Here is a 22,225-nt window from a genome sequence, read left to right on the forward strand (position 1 = left end):
GAACTATCACTATCTTGTGATTAGAAATTAGAAAATTCCAGATTTAGCATGGTTAAATAAGATTTTCCCCAAATTCCTAAGCAATATATAATTGAACTTTAATTCCATATGTATTTAATGCCTATATACATATATAACTAATAAAAATTATTTGCTGCCTATAAGAAACTACAGGGGTCATTTTAAAAAGTTTTCAAAGTATAATTTTTTAAATATATGGTTATACATCATCATCTGTATCAAACATGCAAAATCTTAACTTACTTCTAATGGGCAGTATAGATCTGAGCATACCCTTGTTTGAGTCTCCTATATTTTTAATGATGTTACAATAATATTACTTACATTTAAAGTCAGTTACTACCAGAAGTCTTTGAGCTGCATTGACCACAGAAAAATAATAAGAATAAGAGCCAAATTTTGAAAAACGTCTCCATAAAGAGTACAAGTTAACATACCACAGAAATATCATTTCCTTGCATTATTTCTATCTTTTCTTTAATTTTCTAATTTTTCTGATCTACAATAGTTGTTTCTCAACCCAAAGGGCTTCTTATTTTCAACAATAAATTGATTAGCATAATCCTTCTTTTGTTTGTTCAATTATTCAAAACGTGTTTTTGAACATCTGTCCTCAACTTGGTGACAGAGGATGATGATGGCACAGAGGGAGACGTGCAATGACAGGCGTGCGCACCAGGTGCTCTGGGACACACGGCCCCCTGCCTGCTGTTGCCTGGGGGCCAGGAAGAGTGGGGGTCATTTCTGTGCTGCAACTGGACAGAAACTATAGCAGATTCCCAGGCAGCTTCAATGGTGACACAGACTTTCAAGGAGTACCACAACCCCACTACCCTTGCCCTGTTCATTCTCATCTTATTTATGTGAAAAGATTCTGGTGTTAAGAACGGAAGAAATGACCCAGTATAGACACTCTTATTAATAAGAAGCTGTTCAAGCAACACAACTGAAGAACACTAGAGGCCAATGGTAACAATAGCAGAGTACCTAAATTCCATACTTTTAACACTGATTCAAAACATTATTAAATTTCTCATTTTCTCCCTTAGAAAATGATTGATTATAATGCCTATGTGCTCAGTACAATTGGCATATATATGGTGAGGCTGATGTCACCCAAAATACCCAAATTAGTATGCACCGGGATCAGCAAATTAGTATGCACTGGGATCAGCAAATTGGTTGTCAGAATAATAGTATGTTTGTATAAGTGAGTTTCATATACCTCAAAGCTAATTAGCACATTAACATGATACTCGTTAAATGTGATCAGCTAATTCATTGGTTTTGTGTTCATACTTTTGTTCCAAGGCTATTTTTAAAAGTATTTTCATGTGCTCCTAGCCTCTAAAAAGTACAGATAATAACATACCATTAGCCTGAGAACAGAAATGTCAGCTGGCAAACAACCTATTTGCTTTCTGATTATGGATTCAATACACATATTTTTTATATCCTGAAAATATTGAGAATTCCCAGAGGTAAATGTCCTTTAAGATAAGTGTTTAATAACCATGGGTGAATTATTTACCTTTCTATATCACTTTGTCAATTAACATTATTTATAGTTTTATTAGTATTTTGATATCATATGGACATTTGCAATGCTTAATAGCCCTCACATTTTTACTTTCATATGTTGAGAGTGTTGATAAATTTTCAATGAAATTTGTCATAGCTTTCCCAACAGAGTGTACCTGTTGTTGACGTATATTCACGTTTCTCTATTGTTATGCTAATAACCTTCTTCTGCTTGTTTGGAAAGGGATTGAATTGGAAATTGTCAATAGCTGTGAAAAGAACAATGGTGGTTGTTCTCATCACTGTGAACATGCACTTGGTGGGCCCCGTTGTTCCTGTAACCATGGATACCAGCTTGATGCAGATGAGAAAACATGCATAGGTAATATATGGTAAATGCCATCTTCCTTCAGAGTGGTCCTGGATTCATTTAGCCCTTTCTTCCCTAATACTTACTGCTGGAATGTGGGCCACCACTCTCAAACTGCGTGGAGAGATAAATTGAACAGTGTCTCTGGCTACTAGAGAAATGTAAAAGAAGCATTAGTTGACAGAAGACATCATTATCTTTGGATATTTACTTTGAAGTTAAAGGGGCTTTAAAAACACTTTAGCAAAATATATGGACTTAGTTTTATATCTGGAAAATATCCCAAGGCCTATCTACCCACTTAGTGTAATTTGTAACTCAAACAACATATTCTACCACGCACTTTGCTTCCCTCCACTTCAAGCAGAAACAAAACCTGGGCATTTGTTTTCATTTGTTGATGATTTGAATGCATGTTTAACTTTGGTATGGCAGAAGGCTACACTCCAAAAGAAGACCTTCACAGATAGCATTTTTCAGAAATCCCAGCTCAAACCCATTTTGAATACATAACTTTTTCAACATATTATTAGAACTTTTATCATTTGTGACAATGAGAAAATTAAATTCCACTCCAGCCTTGCTTCATAATGAAATGTTGAATCGAGGGCTTCTGAGACAAGGGAATATCTACTAAAAATAAGGATAGCGAGCAGCATACTATATCGTTATGTGCTTGGGTCTGAAGGCACCTGCTAGTCCCTATAAAGCAATTTGCCATCATTCAAGAACTGTGTACCATATTTTTTGTTTGATAATTTATATCAGCTTTCCAAGAATTATGAGTACTAAAAAAATCTTTGATCATTTTATACTACTCAGTATGGCTACTGGAGTATTAAGAAAGAAGAGATGAATTTCAGAAGTCTAAGTATTTGGGATTTGTGACAGAGCGAACGTCAAGGAATTTTGAAGTATTCTGGTTTCATAAATTCCTTAACCAAAACAATGTCACCACTTGTATTTCTTGGCCCAACATTGCCTCCTTTATTTTTCTGAGTCCTTGGTGGTTAACTTAATGAAATGTGTAGCTTTCCTTGCTGCTTCTATGTAATGAAAAATAAGCTTATATTTTCCTACCTTGCTAATATTGGTATCTCTGGAAAAAACAAAGGGGTTTCTTCTTTTCTTCCTCCCTCCCTTGCTCCCTTCCTGTCTGTCTTTTCACTAAACCTTTCACTTACATCCAATTTGGTGGCTTTCCCTGTTCTTTGAAAAGTACCATTCAGTAAAAGTCTTATTTATAACTAGAAAAAATAGCATAGGACAGTGTTAAAAATGTAGAAAATTACATATTTATGAGATTTCAGCAGTCAACATGATGTTATATTGTTTATGGCTGAAGTTTGTTTCATTTCCCGACAGTAAATAACACTCATTCTTAAAAAAATATTCACTAGAGTAAGGCAATGATTATTTTGGAGTGTATGTATACGTACTTTGCTTATTTGTGTGAGAACAGGTTAAGGCCATAGATGATTTGTACAACCATTCATGCATGAAGGAAATTAAAGCATTTTCACTTTAGCTTATTTTAGGATATGTGTGTGTGAGCCTGTGTGTGTAAAAACACACCAATAAATGTAAAAATAAGTCATCCAGTCTGAAAATTGCCAGTTTGTCTTACCCAAATACAAAAATTTATTAGGGCTAAAACCTAGAGATATGCTAACACAATTTGAAAGATGGCCATACAAAATGCAAGTTTCTGACCAGCAAAGAAACTTACTACATTTAACAAGTGTTACTTATTAGAAAAAAATTTGTAACCTTTTGAGTTTATTCAACAACTATGTATGGGGCACATACACAGAAGATCAGTTTTTTTCACACTTTAATTTTGATGCTTTTCTGAAGTCAGAGATGAAGTCTTTCATTGTTTTGCCCGGCTATAATTGAAGCCCTCTTTTTTGATTAAGGCTAAATTTTTATGAACAGGTGAATTTCTCTGTAATGTTGCCATATATGGCATATTGGCTAATGCAGGGAAAAAACACAATCATCAGAGAGGAGGAAGATGAAAGGGGAAAATAAGCAAGCAAAGATCTTACCAAATAAGATCTGAAAGGAAGTCAAGGAATGTGGGAAATACATCATGTCAGGCTTGAAGGTGCACGGCGGTTTAGGAAAGGCTTGTGATATAAGAATGGGGCTTCCGAGGAGTCCCAGACTGAGGATGGCATACAGGAAACTGCTAGAAATCCTTCTGAGGAATGATAACAAAGAAGAATCCACAATGTATCATAAAATGATAGACTGACGAACTCATTTCCAGTTGTGATACAGTTGTGCTCCTAGTAGCTGAAAACCGGGAATCCTGAGACATACGTGTGTGGAGACCCTGCTAGTATTTGAGACTACTTTAAAATTTATTTAAAAAACTATAAAGAATAAGGTTTTAGATGAAATAAACTGAATTTTTAAAAGTAATTTGCCCTCTGTATTCATGCTATTTAATCCAAAGGACAAAGGATGGTTTAATATAAGAGGAAAATATATCCCCTAGAATTTTTAACACTGCTTGTGACATTTTGCAAGAGAAAGAATGGTTTGTGTCCAAATGACCTTCATTTAGATATTTTATGGTGACCCCTCACCTTGGACAATTGACTACATTTTCATTCCCTCCTGTCTTTTGTCTGCATTTCCTTAACATCGGTACCCTTCCCAGGGTTAATTGGGGCATTAACCTTCTATGTGGCTGCTCCTGTGTTATTTTGTGAACTCAGCACTGACCAGCCACCCAGCTTACCAGGTCAGCAAACACACCGAGGGCCTAGAGCCAAAAGCCCTGAACACAATTCCCAGGTTTCTAGCCTCAGGGAAGCAGTGGGTGAAAAGTCTGTTGCTACTTCTTAATCCATTACATTGGAAATGATCACCTCAAAACCCAGGCCAAATAGATTGTTCTTTGGCTAAAAGGTTTCCATTTGACATCTTCTGGTGCATTTTTGTTTTCCCCTGGAGCAACTAGGTCTGCAGAGAAACATTCAGGTTTGTGGAGTTCTGGAATCATAGTACTGACGGAGACTTAAACAGCATCACTTAAAAAGCTATTATCTGATAGAACGTGCGGGGGTAATGGTGTCACCTATGGTAATAAAAAACCTTGACCCCAGTCATCCCAGTCAAAGCATCATCTCAAAGTTCAAGCACATGTTCTGAAATAGTCTGTAATTTAAAACATAATATTTAAAAAGATTGTCTATTCTCTGAATTATGGTTGCCACTTCCTTTCCCGTGTGTGTGAATTCCTTTTGCTTGCAAATGTTCTTTTATCTGAAGTCTAGAATGAACACTTTACAGAGTCTAAGACTGCCTTCCCCTTTGCAGCTATCAGATGGCCACTAAGAGGGTTTCATGGGCTCTTCTTTTCAAGCTGTTTTCTTTTAATTCTTCAAGTTCTCTGTTTATTTAGTCAAATTGCTGTTTAAACTGGAAAAATAGCAGAGATCTATTTTCCTGCATTTATAAATGCATTTGGAGATTATTTACATACTTAAAAAAAATAACTGGCCTAAGAGAAACATACAAGAAACAAAAACTCAAACATGGGCCTCATTCTTTTTTTTTAAGATTTTATTTATTTATTTTTAGAGAGGGAAGGGAGAAAGAGAGAGCGAGAGAGAGAGAGAGAAACATCAATGTGGGGTTGCTGGGGGCCATGGTCTGCAACTCAGGTCGAACCTGCGACACTTTGGTTTGCAGCCCGCGCTCAATCCTCTGAGCTACGCCAGCCAGGGCTGGGTCTCATTCTTTTTGCATTACAGTTGCTTTGATGTCTATACTATGTAGCCTAAGAAATAGAAAATGGTAAGTAACACCATTTTAGTTTAGAAGTGAGGCTTTTCAGCACTTCTATAGGCCAGGCAAATTTCCTGACTTATAAACAACAGAAGTGTCCTTTTCGCCTTCAGACCTTGATGAATGTGAGACTGGAGAAGCCTGCTGTGCACAGCTCTGCATCAACTATCCAGGGGGCTATGGATGCAGCTGCCAGGAAGGCTTTCAGCTCAGCACTGACGGTTGTGGATGTGACGGTATGTCCCTGAGACCCCACATGACACCACTGATGTGCTGGGGCACTCAGTGAAGGAGGAACCTGTGAGAAAGGCAGTTAGGGTGGGAAAGGGAAGGCCTTGACCCTCAAGAGAATTGGACTTCTGTGTGGTTCTACCACTTTCTATCATACTAACTTGGGCACATCTCACATGTCTGAGCCTCAGGTCCTCACCAATAAAGTGAAGACAATGAAAGGATTAATGGGTAAATTCAGGAAAGTGAGAAATGTGAACTTCCTAGTACAGTGATTGACAAAGAGAAATCACTCAACTAAAGGTAGCTATTATTATTGTAATACTTATTGGCCCATAATCTCTTTTACCTAATTTAATATATAAGGGCAAGTGAGAGATCCTTGCAGGGTACAGCAGTCATACAAATCGCTCGTGACAAGCTCTACTGGAATTAGAAAGTTGGTGGCTGAAAGTCATTTTAATTAGAGATCCGTCACAAAAGGATTGCTAGTTCATTGCCACAACCCAAATCTGTATCAGGATTTTTATATATCTGATATTAATTAAGCTAATGCAAGTTTGAAGATGTCATTTTACAATTTTCTAACTTATTTGTTAAAATTGGTCCACTTACCTTTCAGAGGATTTCTAGATTACATATTTGTTTTCATAGGAAAGCTTGCATTTAATGAGTAAATTCACTGTTTTAATTATTACATTAAGAACAACTCATTTAAGTCTTTGCTATGATTTATTTTTAAAGTTTATTTTTAAAATATGTCATCTCTAAATTTTTATTTTATGATCATTATTACCACTGTTTTGAACCACATTTTTCTACAAATCAAAGCAAACATAAGATGATTTTTTATCTTTTGAGTAACAAAGTATTTAAGAATATTATGCCTCAGGAAAAAAATTGTGTTTCTTTGCTTAAAGAAACAAATTCTTAAATTACCTAAAGGATGATAGGTGTGTTTCTTCATATAGATGCCAAGCTCCTCGGCCCTGCAGTGTAGATAACACACAGTTATGATATCTATATATTCTAAACACAGTAGAGTGTGTTATCATTTACCATATTCCACCCAATTAGGAGGGCCCCCAAAATTTGAATTTCATCAACCATCTGCTCTTAAGCAGAGTGAGCCAAAAGTTGGTTGTATGGTATGGATACACATACTTGGGTACAGGCACGCGAATGAGAAAGGTGTCGCAGTCTGAGCGAAGCTTAGGCACCTGTGCTGGCTACTGTGAACACATTGACCGAAGTCTAGGTAGCGCGAGATCAAAGCTCAGGGTTCTTCCATCTCTAACATTCCCCACAAACCTTGTACAGAATTATGCCTGGAATAAATGCTTCATCACAGATACTGAATAATTCAAGAACGAGTGAACATTATGCAAAATGGTGCACAGCCTGAGACCACTGAATTTATTTTAAGTTTTAAATTCTTCATCAAAACCTAATGAACAAGGTCTCAGAAAGACCTTGTCTATGTAGATGAACTGCAGTAAACTTGGAAATGAGTGAAAGAAAAAAAATTGACAAGATAAACCTGAGAGAGCATCCAGGGCTATGCTTTCTATATGGCAATACATTGTCATGGGTTAATAAAGGATGACAAGAGGAACGCTAATATGCATATGAGTTCACAATGTCTGTGCTATCTCTCAGCACCTAAACACAGGCATTGTTTAAATGTTCCTAGATGTGGATGAGTGTCTGGGTATCAGCATAGCCTGTGACCAAGCATGTATTAACTCCCTGGGGACGTACCACTGTACTTGTGAAGAAGGCTACAGAATTGGCAGTGATGGAAACACTTGCATCTGTGAGTCACTGTGAAGAACGTTGTTGTGTCTCTTCTAAACTATTCCCACCCTCGTTTCGTTCAGGAGCAACAGAGACCACATTTTCCTTAACTCCACCTGTCCTCCCCTTTCTGTCTCACAGACTGAGATCTTTTCCTTTTGTTCTCTCTGCTGCAGTTGGAGCTTTGTGCTGGCTGCTTCTCACCTTCATTCACAATGGACTTTTTGAAATGACCTCAAAGAGTTCTCCCTTTCTGCAGCCCCCTGCCTTGGCTGTCTAATTCAAACTCTCATTTCTCTCATCCACCCTTGCTCAGTTTTTCCTTCTTTGAAACAGCATGTTGAATCCAGGTATTCTCCTGTGTGGTCTTATGGCTTTAGATGATGATGAGTTAGAGGAAGAAGAAGAGGCATTAGAAGTTGTGAGGTTTGCAGGCCTTCTGTTCAAGAGCCCACCTCAACTGCTTCATTACGTTAGTACCTCACTGCCTCCCCCCTACCAAGATGAAGAAGATGAGGAGGAAGAGAGAACCGATATTCGCGAACTGGCTGCTTTGCCAAAAGTTGGTGAGTAAAAGAGTTTATCTCATTGTAGTCACCTCTTTTCTTTATTGTTAGAGAATTCACGTAAATTCTTTTACAGACACTCTCATTATTCATATTTAATGCCATCACATTTTTAAATGTGATGTTAGCAAGAAAAATGGGGCCAGAATCAATTCTTCAGAGCTTTCTAGCAAATCTATCATCTTTTATCTTTCTTCCCTTTGCACTATGTAGGTACTCGTAGAGGTAGGTGGGGGTGTAGGGTGGTGGGGACTATTGAAGTACGATAAAGTGAAATAGAGCTGAAAAATATCATTAAATTAACATAATGGGGAGACAGACTGGGACCTTTTAGTTCTGACTACGAAAACTCTATTAGCAGCCACTTTTATATAGTTAAAAATTTACTTTAAATAGCTTTAAAATCTAGATCCTTCTTATATTTTAAAATTCTTAGAGCAAATTGTTTTAATATGTTCAAGTGGACCAAGAAAATATCTTAAAATTGTGAGCGGTTTCCCTCATACCCTCGCCACAGAACGAAAGCATCGTGCCACTGCTGATCAAAGTGAATTAGCATGCCCCCTTTCAAAAGGAGCAGTTTGCAGCCAGCCTGCTGCATCTTTCCCTTTCCTTTGTCAACCAGAGCTGCTCTCTTTGTTCTCCCTCCGTTTTTTGTAGTTTAACGGTGTCAGAGCTTGAAAATCGCTTTGGAGTGCATTCAGTAAAATGGCAGAAATATTTTTATGCAATCCTGAATCATAATAATAATATCAATCAAGACATCTGCATAAAAGGAGAAATACTTTAAAGTTTCTTAATGAAACTCCTGATACATTTGGGACTCAAAGTCTGCGTGGAAAGGGCTTAGGGCTACCATGGCAGTCTCAACTTGAGCGGCCAAGATCTGGGGAGGAGAGAGACTCAGACAGCTGAAATGGACAATCTCGGCAGCTTTTCTCCTTGAGCCATTTGTGATAGATGGGCTGTGCAGGTGGAAAACCAGGAAATCTGAAAGACAGCTGCTCAGAAGACAAGGAGCTATGTGCAGTTATCAGCAGGTCATGGGGATGGGAAAGTAGAAGCTGCAGCCCAGCCTTGGCCAAAGGAGAGAAGGCTGGGTCAACATAGCAGACTTTCAACTGAGACATCTGAGAGACCCCATTAGAAACAGGAGCAAAACCTGAAAGGAAATAAGTCTTAAGGCAAATGAAACCAAGTTTCTCCATCCTTATTCAGATGAAGGTAATTTCCCTCAAGAAGAAAATTGAAAAACACTTATGGTACACTTAAACAATAGAATACTATACAGCTTTAAAAAAACTAGTGTATACAATAGGGGTGCATCTCACAAATACTATATTAAATGAAGGAAGAGTGATACCAAGAGTACATACTTTACAATTCTATTTACTTAAAGTTCAAAAGGAGGAAAGCGATCTATGGTGATAGAAATTGGGATAGCACTTAATTTGCAAAGCTAATGATTAAGAATCATTAAGTCACCTTGGAGTTTTGGGGGTGCTGGCAATACGCTAGCTCTTGATCTGGATGGCATTTAATGGGGTTTTTTACACTGTGGAGAAAATATAAAGTGTGCACTTGAGACTTGTGCACTTCTCTCAGTGTATATTAAATCTCAATTAAAAAAAATTTTACTAAGAAAAAAAAACTTGGCATAAAAAAGCCTAGAAAGAAACGTATCAACTGCCAGAAACATTGATTATTTTAACGATTTGAAATCAATGTAATTTCTTTTCATGTTTTTTACTTTACTAAAAATTCTGAAGATTCTTTAGGGACTTTATGTCAATAGTATCATTAGAAAAATGTAAAATAAACTCTGTTTTAAAAGACCTTTCTTGCTGTCTTTTTCTGGGACTCTTTTAGGAAAAACACTGAAGGATCGTGTGTGTGTGTGTGTGTGTGTGTGTGTGTGTGTGTGTGTGAAATTAAGCGTTTCATCTCCATGTTCCAGTCTGTGTAGGTGACACCTTCGGGCCTGATTGCAGCTTGAGCTGTGAGGACTGCATGAATGGAGGCAGGTGCCAGGAAGGGGAGCCTGGGTGCTCCTGCCCAGCGGGCTGGAGTGGCGTTCTGTGTAATGAAAGTAAGTGATACCCTGAAGAATTGGTAAGAGGGTCTTATGTTCTCCTGGCAAACTACCGGTGGGTTCTCCTAGACTGTGTTCTCCCTACAATGTTTTAACAAGGAAAGCCATTGACGTGGGTGAAAAATCAATTTATTTGTTGTGCATAAAGAATGCCTGTGAAGCACTGAGGTTTTTAACTGAACATGTGATTAAAAGGAGAGATTTTGTGTTCCCTGGGAAACTCAATGTACTGTTTCTTGTTTATCCATGGAACATAAAAGTTAATAAAGGATCCTAATATTCTAGGCCTATAAAAATCCCTCCATTTAAATAAATCATTAGGCCCAGGCAAGCTATTCCCAATAAAGAAAAAAAGAAAGGATTTGTGCTACAAAGTGCAATTAATAGGATTGCTTCACTGCTGCTACTTTCCGTGTGTTTTTTTTTTCTTTTCAGAATATGTTAGTATAGCCAATGATACTTTTAAGTTTTCATATACCCCTCATAAAAATATAAAAGATTTAAAAATTAATACCTCTCATAAATGTTTTCTTTGTATTTTAAATAAAGGTATACTTGTAAGTACTACCTGCCAAGTAATAGAAACAAAATAATATTGACTATCTTTGTTTCCTCTCTCTCTTTTTCAATTTACCTTAAAAATTTTTAAGCGAAGGGTTTTCTTAGTCTTTGTTATTAGCTTGGAAGGTGGCGTGGGCAGATTGCTCTTTTGCATCCCCTGCATGTAGGAAGAAAGGGCACAAGTGCCGTTTCTGTTAGGAAACAGAGGCCTTGAGTCACAACATGGTGAACTGGTTTAACCAAGATTACTGGTTAGGGCATTGGGGACCTTCCTCAAGCTTCTCTGTGCTCATGTGTCTCTTCTGCTCAAAAAACCTTTAAGAGTGTCCTATTTCCTGATGTATAAACCGTACACGTCTGGCCTGTCACTGGCAGCCACCTAACACCAGGCCCTTCCGAACCCTTTGTGCTTTTTATCTTAATCACAGCTCTTTGCCCAGCTTATCATTTCCAACAATCTAAACCACTCACCGCTTATTGTTTTGCACTTCTCATTTTTGTGCCCTGTGCTAAGCAGCCATCTTTGTCTATTGCTACTTATTGTATGAAACTTTTCTGATGGCCCCAGACTAACCACAACTATTTAGATTTCACTGGGTTTGAAGTCTTTCTCCCTCACTCTCTTTCTCTCTTTCTCCACTGGCCTAGTGTCAGCTCTTCTCCTGTGCCATTCCTCTGACTAGACCGAGAGCTCCCTGACGGGGTCCTGCTCGTGTTTCTACAAACAGGAGGTACCGACTGCATGAATGAACAGATGAATAAAACTTAGTATTGAAGCACTCAGCTATATGACCTGCAACTTGACATTGACCTGCAACTACATAAAATTGGGATCAAATAAATGTTATTGCATGATTAAAAGGAAGTAAGCATTTACCTTATATTGTAAGTTTGTTGAGAAATATGTATCTTCCAAACCCTTGATTTTTAACATGACATCATGAGAAATGAAACTAAAAATCTATCTCAAATACATCAGAGTATAACATATCTGATACAAGATAAATATAGAAATACTGAAAATGAATTTGCTTATAAAATGAAGATAAGATGACCCCTGCTTTGGCTTTAGAAAACTTGAGGATTTTTAAAGTTTTCCCAGGGTCTATACAGGACAGTCTGTCCTTGAAAGCAGAAGATTGTATCTTTCTTTTTGCATTTCCTCTCTGTCCTTCTTTATTTTACAAAAATGGAAACAGATGAATCCAAATGAAAAACAAAAGTGTTCACTGATTCTTTAACAAAAAGGAGGACCGAGAACATTTTAAAAATATCCTTGTAAACTGCAATAAATGGAAATGACCGATCATTCATTACCCATATTTTTAAGAGTCCTAGCTCTTCAAATGCAGCAAGGGAAATTTAGAAACAGAACATTCTGCAGAGATCTGGAAAGTTAGTTTTCTCATTGGATAGATATTTTAGCCTAATATCTTTATTATTCTATAATGATATATCTGCTTTGATGTTTTAAGAATTACCAAGTAATTATAATGAAACAATTTAAAAATAATCACATATTACTTTTAATAGCACATTTCAGAACTCCATTTTCAAGACATTTTATATTGACTACTTCATTTGTTATTGTGAGACTCTATCCAATAGAAAGGAAAGACTGGAGTATTTTCACATCATAAATGAACAGGTTATATACAGAGGAGAGGATTCATGACTCCATCCAAATCATCCAGTTATGATTTGGGGCATGTTTGCTTTAAAATTTGTTTCTCCAGGGAAATTGCTCTGTTTGACATTAAGGAAGTAGTTAGCAAATCTGTGCACTATATGACATCATATTCTACTTTGTGGGGGAGTAACAGATAGTAGTGTTGTTTTGCTGATGTTGATTTGATGACTTGCTGTAATCCAGATACTGTAAAAGCTAGTTAAACTTCCTTAACATTATTTTTCAGGTGCAGTTTTAAAAAACTCATCCCTTCTATTGTTCTTGTAAGAACAAAGACTTACCACATGTAAATTAAAAATGAAAACCAGTGTTCATTGACAGTTTTTCTCTCTTGTACTTTTTTGTTTTCCTCATTCCTTTTTCTTTCCTGTTCACAGTAGCCTAAAGCTGGAAAGCAAAGAAAAAAGTGAATAAGAAACCAAGTTTCCATATTAGCATCTGGAATGGTGTGGGTAGAATGGGTGGTATAAATGTAGTTTTATAATATTTAGCCTATTATGATAAAATGACAAAACAGTTACTGACATTTTCCAAATACTTGTATTAAAATAAAGCTACAGATATTTTCTCCAATTTATTATTTTTATTGGAATACTAAACACTTCCCCAAACCAACAAAACAGTTGTTTGCTTGACTCCATCATTCTTTAATAATGCCAAATACCATGGGACTCTCACAAAGTCTCATTTATTCCTAGTTGAAAATACGTGCCATTCTTTACCCATTCTTCAAAATAGAAGGTGCAATTTGTTTCTCATTAAGTTTGATTAGAGTTCTACAGCAAAGATACCTAAGCTTTGAAAATGTGAAGATTAGAATCTAAGAAACAGGGTAAAATTTTGTGTGTAAACCTTCTTAGCAGTACCTCAGTCATCATTTTAGTAGCTGCGTCAGTAATCCCCAGGAATGATTATGCCATCTAAGCTAGCAGCATGCTGGAGACCCTTCCCAGGACTGCAAATGACAGAGATTTTAATTACTTGGTATTCATTCTAATAGGAAGACAAGATTTTTTTTTCATTTGTATCACAATGAGCACGTTATATACTGCTTGTTCAACTTCTTCATTTTCTTCATAGGTTGTTCCCCGGAGACTGGTGGGAAGGAGTGTGGAAACATCTGTGATTGTCAGAATGGAGGCACTTGTGATCCGCTGTCTGGGAGGTGCCAGTGCCCCCCCGGGGTGCATGGGAAAACCTGTGAACACGGTAGGAACGTCTGGCGCTGGTGGCATGAGACAACTCGTTACAGTCTTGAGGTTCCTAATGTGCAATCAACTAAGTAAAATTTGTGTCTGTATTTTTCAAGGTAGTCTTTTTCTGAAGTTATAAAAGGCTGTGTTTATACATATATAAGAACATAATTGCTTTGATTGATAACTCATGGAACAGAATGTGATACTTTTATCTCCAGCTGTGATCTAAGTAGGATGGTACGAAAAACCAAAACAAACAAACAAAAGTAAAACCTTTTTCTGCCATTGAGCAAAAAGTTGAGTTTGTGTTTACAGGTTTGGATACAAGAGCTGGAGAGAATTTTTTGCTTCGCATAATAAAATGAAGAAAAATGGGGCTTCTTGGACAAATCCAGAAGGAAAGGAGATGAAAATCAGAGAACAAAAGGACAGGAGAGAGGGAGGGAAAGAAGGAAGAAATGATGGGTGAAAACTGACAAAATTCCAATGAGTGCTATGTATGGGTTTTTCATGGAAACCAGTAAAAAAGCCACATTTTCTACACAGGTTGATAAAGCCAGAGGAGAAACTGCTTTTCCAGGCCCAATACCTGCAGGCAGAGAGTCAAGGAAGACCTAAATCTTTAGGGACTGCCAGAAATCATGAGGAGTTTGCTAGATTCTCACAGATCATGGAACTGGGGAGATGGAAACTAAGTTTAATTTGTTCCCTGAGAGGTGCAGGAAGGCCCCTGCAGGCATCCCAATGAATTATCCCCTAAATAATATTTGTTTATTGTATAATAATGTGTGCTTTGTGGTCAGAACATGAGGAAAAGACAGTGGGAGACACAGAAACTTCTAGAGAAGGGGTGTTGAAGCAGAAGCCTACAACACGAGGGGGCATGAGACAGGAAGAACATGAAGGAAGAGCATGGCCAGACTGACATCTGTAAGCATGCAGCGCATTAGAGGAACCAGAAGTTCAGCTGGTGCAGCAAAAGTCCTTCAGGGAGATCTTAGTGCCTTTGAAGTCAGCCAGTGCAGAGACTCATAGTCTTATTATGTTTGGAGTCTTAACCTGACAGCAATGTCCAGTGGTTGTAGAATTTTAGGTAGAAGATATAACATCATTATTTGTGGGTTTTAAAATATCTCCCTAGCCTCAGTCTAATCACATTGGAAACAACATCTCACGTTTTGCAAGCTCCTCATTTCATGTAATAACAGCTCTAGCAAGTTTTGCATGTAGGTTCATATTTTCTTTGTTTGCCCTTCTACTTCTAGGATGCCCAAAAGGACTCTTCGGGAAGAACTGCAAAAGGAAATGTAACTGCGCCAACAATGGCCATTGCCACAAGGTGTATGGTGCCTGTGTGTGTGATCCAGGGCGCTATGGGAGGTTTTGTCATCTGAGTAAGTCACAGGCACTACATTTGTTCTCGCTGTGAAGCAAGGAGGCTCAGAAGTGCCAGAAATATATTAGACAAAGGAAGAGACTAAAAATATATATTTTATATAGTTATATATGAGACAATTTATGTTCCAGTCTTTATTTAGCCTACTTACTTTAGAGAAGCTAGATTTTGATGAATGAAAGAAAAATATTCCTGAATTCTTTACATTTTTTTCTCATTAGTGATTATGTTAATTATTGAGAGAGGATTATTAAGAGCTCATTTAGAAGGAGACTTGACACTTTATGGGAGTTGAATATCAAAAGGCCGAGAAAAAGTCCCCATTATTTCTGGGTTTCAGTGCATAGACATATTCATTTCCTAAAATTTTCTGCAGCAGGCTATTTATTTTGCTGTTTGACCATCAATCACATTTTGCAAAAGATGTGAGAAAACACAATCACCAATAAGTACTTTAGCCTCCTAAGTAACTTTCAGGGTTTCCCTTAGTGGGACATCTCTGGGAAAGTGCTCCCCATCTCATCCTGAACCTGCACGCCGGCACCTGTGTGTCTGAAACGGTCTCCACGCTCTTCCTCCACGTACTCCGCACACTGTCCTCTAAAAGCCCTTCCTGAGTGGACCTCAGGAATACCCTGACCCATTTCATAATAAGAGACCTTTTATAGTTTTATATCATATTTTTAGTTGAATGTCCATGGATTTTGCCTATATTATAAAAGGTTACTACTAGAAAACGTAGAGCAAATTGTGAATACTCCCAAAAGGAAGCCAGGGAAGGCGACGTGGAAAGCCGAACCTGGGTCGTGAGGAAAGGTCTGGCCTGGGCAAGCAGCAGAGAAGAGGACGAGGCACGTGTCCACGTGGAAATTCAGGCACCTTGGGCATGTTCCAGAGCATCACGTACCTCCTAGAACATGCCAAGAGAAGAAAACTCACCTAGAAACAAAGAGAGCATCATTTTTATTATTGTTCTTCTAAGGCAGCGATTTTCAACTTTTTTTAAAATCTCTTAGCACACATAAACTAATTACTAAAATTCTGTGGCAACCAAAAAAGTGTGCCACAGAAAAAAAAGTAAAGAATTACTTTTTGCCAATGTGACAAAAAATAGGCATAATTTTAATTGACTTACAGAAAATACAATAATAGTAATTATATATTTTTTACTCTCTGAAGTAATTTTTAAAAAATATCAGGTGCCTATACTTGTATATGAGAATTCCTAATGCCAAGCATTAACCGATCAGATACAACCATATTATGTGATGTGACAAAAAGGCATAATTCTACTATCTGACCTATATATTTATGGTTCAAGACAGGGCGTTCATACCTAATGGTTATTGTTGTGTTGGCTACTGTCAATTTTTTATTTGACAATCTAAAAGAAAAGAGGTCAGTGTCCCTAACTAAATGGTCAGATACTGCATGTTTAAAAATTCTTGCAGCACACTGGTTGAAAATCATTGCTGTCAGGTAACACAGTACACTTTATTTTTTAGTAATAACTTTTAAATATTTTTAAGGCAATGCCAGATGTTTTGGCATAAAAACATTAAAATCATAACTCATCTGGTCAAACATTCAAAGAGCAGGTGGTGGTGCTAATAGTAGTTAGCGTTTTGAATGTGACCATCTTTAGAAAAAATATACACATTTCAGTTCTTCAAGACTCTTTTGGCTTAGGTTGGAGGCTTCATTTAATCATGCCATTTGCCTGGTCCTGAGAAGCTTGAGTTTGCAACCGTATACTAGTTTTCTAGAGCTCTCATAATGAAGTGCCACAAATGGATCGCCTTAAAAAACAGACATCTATTATTGCCTCACAGTTCTGGAGGCTAGATGTCTGGGATCAGGGTGTTAGCAGGCCACACCTCCTCTTCCTTGGCTTGTGACAGCATAGCTCCAGTCTTCACACAGCATTGTCCCCATACGGATGTCTCTGTGTCCAAATGTCCTCTATTTATAAGGACACCAGCCATATCAGATTAGAGGCCCCATCCTACTACTTTAGTGTGACCTCGAGTTAACTAAGTACATCAGCAATGACATAATTCATAAACAAGGTCACATTCTGAGGTACTAGGGTAAAGACTTCAAAATATTAATTTGGGGGGGACACATCTCAGTGCATAACAAATGCTGAGTAGACACTGGATTGACAAAAAATAAATGTTACTTCTCCCACTCTTTCTTTTTCCTTTAAGCATATTTCCAGTTAAATGTTCTTAAAATACTCAACTGTAGCATTTAAGCTTTCCATTGTGCCTGAGCTGCCCCCTGAACCACTGTACTAACTGCTGGACCAGAAAGAGCAAGGGCATGGAAGTCAGCCCAGGGAAGTGAGGGTTCTGGAATGAGCCAGGAGAGGCCTACATCAAGGAAGACAGTATCTCTGAGAGCCCTTGGGGAAGGTGGGTCTGGGCAAGGACTCAAAACTTGGAAACCACAGGAAAGATAAAAAAGGATTAGTATAATTTATCATCCAAATAAGATAATAGGAATAGTGAAAAGGAGCCCTGTTAATAATTCTGTTCTGTGTTAGGGGTAACTCTGTCTATCCCTAGCAGGAACAAGAATCACCCTACAAAGCAGCATAGTAACCACCACTTTAAATTATCTCTGCTCATCATAGCAGATATTAGAAAATGTTTATTCCCATTCACCAGAAAGCCAAACGGCTTATTTTTTTTTTAAAAGTAGGTGTGTTAGCAAAGCCTATATAGGCATACAAGAAAAGGCACTTGAAGGACTTGTTTTTGATAGTCCCTGGGGTATCTGCACGGGGGAGAAAAAACTGTCAGAAGTATATTTTGCAAAGGGAATTGAATTACTTACTGTAAGTAACTCCTCAAAGAGAGATCTAAAGGTAGGTTTTCCTGAAGGCAAAGGTAGGACTGTTTCGGATTATAATTTCCGTGTTCACCATCATCCATAAAACGCAATGGTGTGGGGAAAACAGTGAAGGAAAGGCAAGCACCATTTGCCAAAGATGTGGCCACGATAATGCTGCTGTCACGATTAAAGCTTTGTGTTATCTGCACAATGTAAAATTATTTCTGATTACCATATAATGAAAGGGAAGGAAAACAATGGTGCGCCTACCCATCAACGCTTGTCCATCATCTCCATGCCGTGGCAGGGTGAATATGGGGCTGGCAGGCCTGTGCAGTCCTTGGAGAACACTAACTATAAGCACGGCTGGAGCACATTGAGAGGCAATTTCTCTCCCAGAAGCCTAAAAGCCTTTTAAGTAGTTCAGGCTTCACTGTTCACATCCACTTGCCAAAAAGCAAATGAATTACCTGACTTGAAAGACATTTGTTTCCCCGTTTTGTTGGAGGTGTTGTTTTGGCAGTTAAGATGATCCTCTTGTTTCCCTGTAATCAGGCCCCACAGAACCACATGCTTGTGCACTAACAATGTAGAAAAAAAAAAAAAGAAAGAAAAGCCAAAGCATGGTTTTCAGGTGATGGTTCACTTCGATCTGCTTGCAGACTGTCCCAAGGGGACCTACGGAGCTGGCTGCTCCTCAGAATGCCAGTGTGTGGAGGACAACACCCTGGAATGCAGTGCCAAAAATGGCAGTTGCACCTGCAAATCTGGTTACCAAGGCAACAGATGCCAGAAAGGTACAATCTGATGATAAATTTTCTGTCTTCTCTAATAACAATGCTCAGCCTTTGTTCTGCACCATCTGATCATTAATTATTTAATCTACCACTGTCCTCAGGAGATGGGTAAACTTTATTAATCCGCAGGTGAGGAAACTGAGACACAGGACAATAAAGTTATTTAACCTTGTCATCTCAGCTCCTGCTGCGGGCTGTCCCCATACTAGCCTGAGCGAGGAGGGAAGAAAGACCACATGGCAGAGAACCTTACCCTAAGAAGATTACAGCTGGCTCACTTTTTTGAGGTGAACGAATCCACCAAAGACGCTGCTACCTTTCAGAGTTAAAAAAATAATTTTCTTTATATCTAAAGATAGATCATTCAAACAAATATGATCCAAAGAGTCTAACCATAAAAAATATGGGAAAATGTAAATATAGTTTTCAGTGTGGTTCTTTCTCAATTTTCTAAATATTATATAAATAATCTTTAAAATGTACAAATACAAAACTTTACGTACATCATAATTCCAGTTATAAGTAACATATATAGAGGTAAGAGGGCAAGCGCATGTGAAATGTGGACAAAGGCATTCAAGGTTTTAGTCATGGCGCTCTCTGCTTGGGGCCTCGTGGAAATCTCCACCCCTACCCACCTTCGCCCCCCCCCCCCGGGTATTTCCAGGGCTCCTTCACTTACTCAGAAAGTCTTAGGCCACTTTTTCACTGAACCTTATCAGTACTGCGCTACTTAAAACTGCAATTTGCATGTCTTTTGAATTTTCTTTTAATTTTCCCAAAGTGCTTATTATCTTTTAATATACCGTATCCTGTAATTATTATTAGTAGTAAGTAGTATTAGTATTTATTGCCATTCCTTCCTGCTAGAAGCTGAGTCCCGCAGGAGGATAGCTGTTTCTTTTGTTGACCAAAATATCCCCCAAACTCCTAGGACAGTCCTGACACATAGGACTTGCTCAGTAAGTGTGCTCTTAAATGAATGCATAAATATGAATCTTTGACTTTATTCTTTATAGATATCTCTCACATTATCATGACTTCTGCATTAAGAGCTTGTTATTATTTTATTGAAGGGAAAGTATCATAACATTTTTTCTTTATGATACAAGGCGGGACCCAAAATCCCAGAATTTATTTCTAAAAAATTGTGTATTTATTCTTACACGTTGAAACTTCAGTCACCTTCGAAGTACTCTCCATTTGATGCAATATACCTACTGAGACTTTTTTTCCCACTGCTCAAAACAGTTTTTGAACTCATTGATTTTGATGCCTGTTAGTGCTTCTACCTTTTTTCATTTCAGCTCTTCCACATTGGCAAAAATGTCTTCCTTCATTATCTAGGGACACACACACAAAGTCACTTGAGGCAGGACTGGGTGAATAGGGAAGGTGAGGCATAGGAGTCATGCCATTTGTGGTGAAAAACTACTGAACACTCAGCACAGTGTGGGCCTGTGCACTCATAAGTCACCTATCATGAAATGGGCAAACATGTTGAACGAGTCTTCAAAAAAATTCACTGAAGCCAAATGCAGCCTCTCACAACAATGTCAAGTGGTATACTGATATAGGTGGGTTCCTAGAATACTCACCTACCAGGGGAAGCCTGCACTACAAGGGGTCCACTCTCTAGAAGATCATTCCAGTTTTTTGTGGGGGGGGGGTCCCTCCTTGTATATAACAACACTGAACATATAACAAGTAAAATGATCATAACCAACAGTAAGTGAACTTTTTGCCTTTGACTCGATCCAAAGGGCAATTGTTTAAAATTCTTGTTTAAATTCAGGAGGAGATTTGATGAGTTTGAAAGCAAGCTGCCATACCATTGCGTGAACTCACAGACACAGGCCCTGGGTTTGGGGTTGTCCTTGGCATTTGTGGATTGCACGCTACTCCTTGCATTATCATCCTCAGAGAGCCGCGGGGCCTGTCAGAGCTGACTGGAAGTGGGGAAGTGTTCTAGGCCCCCTAGGTCATCCCGTGGCTGTTGAATGGAGCATGTAGGAAGTGGCATCCATCTAGATTTTGTGGAGTGAAGGCTATTTAGGAAGCTGGGTTGTGACTTTCTAAGCAATGGGGAAATGTACATGGAGAAACAGAAGTACATGAAGACACATTACACAAGTATGTTTTATGTGGTATAGAAGTGGGTCCCATGCCAATATCTAAGCTTCTTCCTGCTTCAACTGGGTTTTAAGGCTCGAATCAGCCCCTTGTTCATTTCCCCACGAGAGAAGCCATGGCCCAGCAGGCAGTGCATGAAGAGACAATACCATACACACACACCTGGGTCAATTTAATTTATTCTGATAACATTTTCTTAAAGTAGCTGAATAGACCTCATTGGAAAATGCTTCTGAGATTCCCACTGTGAAGGAAAATGAGCTGAAAGTATATGTAAATCAGCAAAATAGAGAGGTCACCATAATCTCTGGAAAACATATTATTTTTCAATCAGATAACTTTGTCCAATTCTGATATTTTTGTCCAACCACAAAATGAAATTATGAATCAGAGCGGAGTGGGTGAACGGGCTCGCCCTGATTGGCAGCAGAAATCAAGGCAGAAGGAGCTCTCCAAGACATGTGCATGATGAAAATCAGCCTGTTTTTCTTTCTCTTTTTCAAAGGAGTGAAGTGGTCCAAGTGCTCCTAGAGCTAGACGAATCTTTAAAAATCTTGACTCCAGACCTGTGTCTAGATTGCAGATGAATAGTTCATTAAAGATCGCAAATTGTTTCAATGGCACTAATGAACTGTGCTCTCCACAATCAGTACCATGGCTTATTTAGCCCATCAGCAGTGACTTTTAAGAGCAGAAGAGCTGGTTTCTACGTGAATCTGTGATATAGCAAAAAAGAGAGGGGGGCTGGGGAAGAACCAGCCGGTGTTTTTGTTTTGATTAGTTTGTAGCCTGGGGTGTTTTGGAGCCCAGCTGCACACAGACCCCTGATGGAGCGGGCTCTGACCGAGCAAGCCCCTTGAGTCCTTCTGAGGAGACTCATTCCACCCGTGTGTCATTATAAGGACAGATTTTTGTTACAATAGTTCCACATTAAGTGAACTTTAATTTAAAATCTGGTGGGTCTCTAAGAGCAGGTTTATTGACTTGAAAGATGTTGAGTAGCTAGTATTGCAGCATAAGTTTGGTGTAGTGCCCAAACGCACTAATTTCAGAAGCCAGAGGATCTGGGTTCAGTTCTGACTTTCCTCCTTACAAGCTGTATGACCCAGAGAAAGTAATTCAACCTCTCCAAACCTCAGTTTCTTATTTAAAATGAAGGTAAAGTTGCTTATATCACTAGCAATTTTTATGAAAATGCGAGCTCATTTATGT

At 38.3% G+C, this 22,225-nt stretch overlaps 1 protein-coding gene across 1 annotated transcript in view; it reads left to right on the forward strand.

The window, feature by feature from the left end:
- LOC123826961 (EGF-like and EMI domain-containing protein 1) overlaps nucleotides 1-18,891 on the forward strand; it is a 441,941-nt gene extending 423,050 nt beyond the window's left edge. The window contains exons 9-15 of the mRNA XM_045851170.1: nucleotides 1,787-1,924; nucleotides 5,830-5,952; nucleotides 8,095-8,310; nucleotides 10,268-10,399; nucleotides 13,734-13,862; nucleotides 15,115-15,243; nucleotides 18,746-18,891. Of these exons, the coding sequence (XP_045707126.1) occupies nucleotides 1,787-1,924; nucleotides 5,830-5,952; nucleotides 8,095-8,310; nucleotides 10,268-10,399; nucleotides 13,734-13,862; nucleotides 15,115-15,243; nucleotides 18,746-18,891 (1,013 nt within the window). The remainder of the gene's footprint in view (nucleotides 1-1,786; nucleotides 1,925-5,829; nucleotides 5,953-8,094; nucleotides 8,311-10,267; nucleotides 10,400-13,733; nucleotides 13,863-15,114; nucleotides 15,244-18,745) is intronic.
- Nucleotides 18,892-22,225: the final 3,334 nt, after the last annotated feature.

This window comes from Phyllostomus hastatus, unplaced genomic scaffold, assembly GCF_019186645.2.
Source record: "Phyllostomus hastatus isolate PE091 unplaced genomic scaffold, TTU_PhHast_1.1 phas_contig_86, whole genome shotgun sequence".
In the NCBI taxonomy this organism is placed as follows: Eukaryota; Metazoa; Chordata; class Mammalia; order Chiroptera; family Phyllostomidae; genus Phyllostomus; species Phyllostomus hastatus.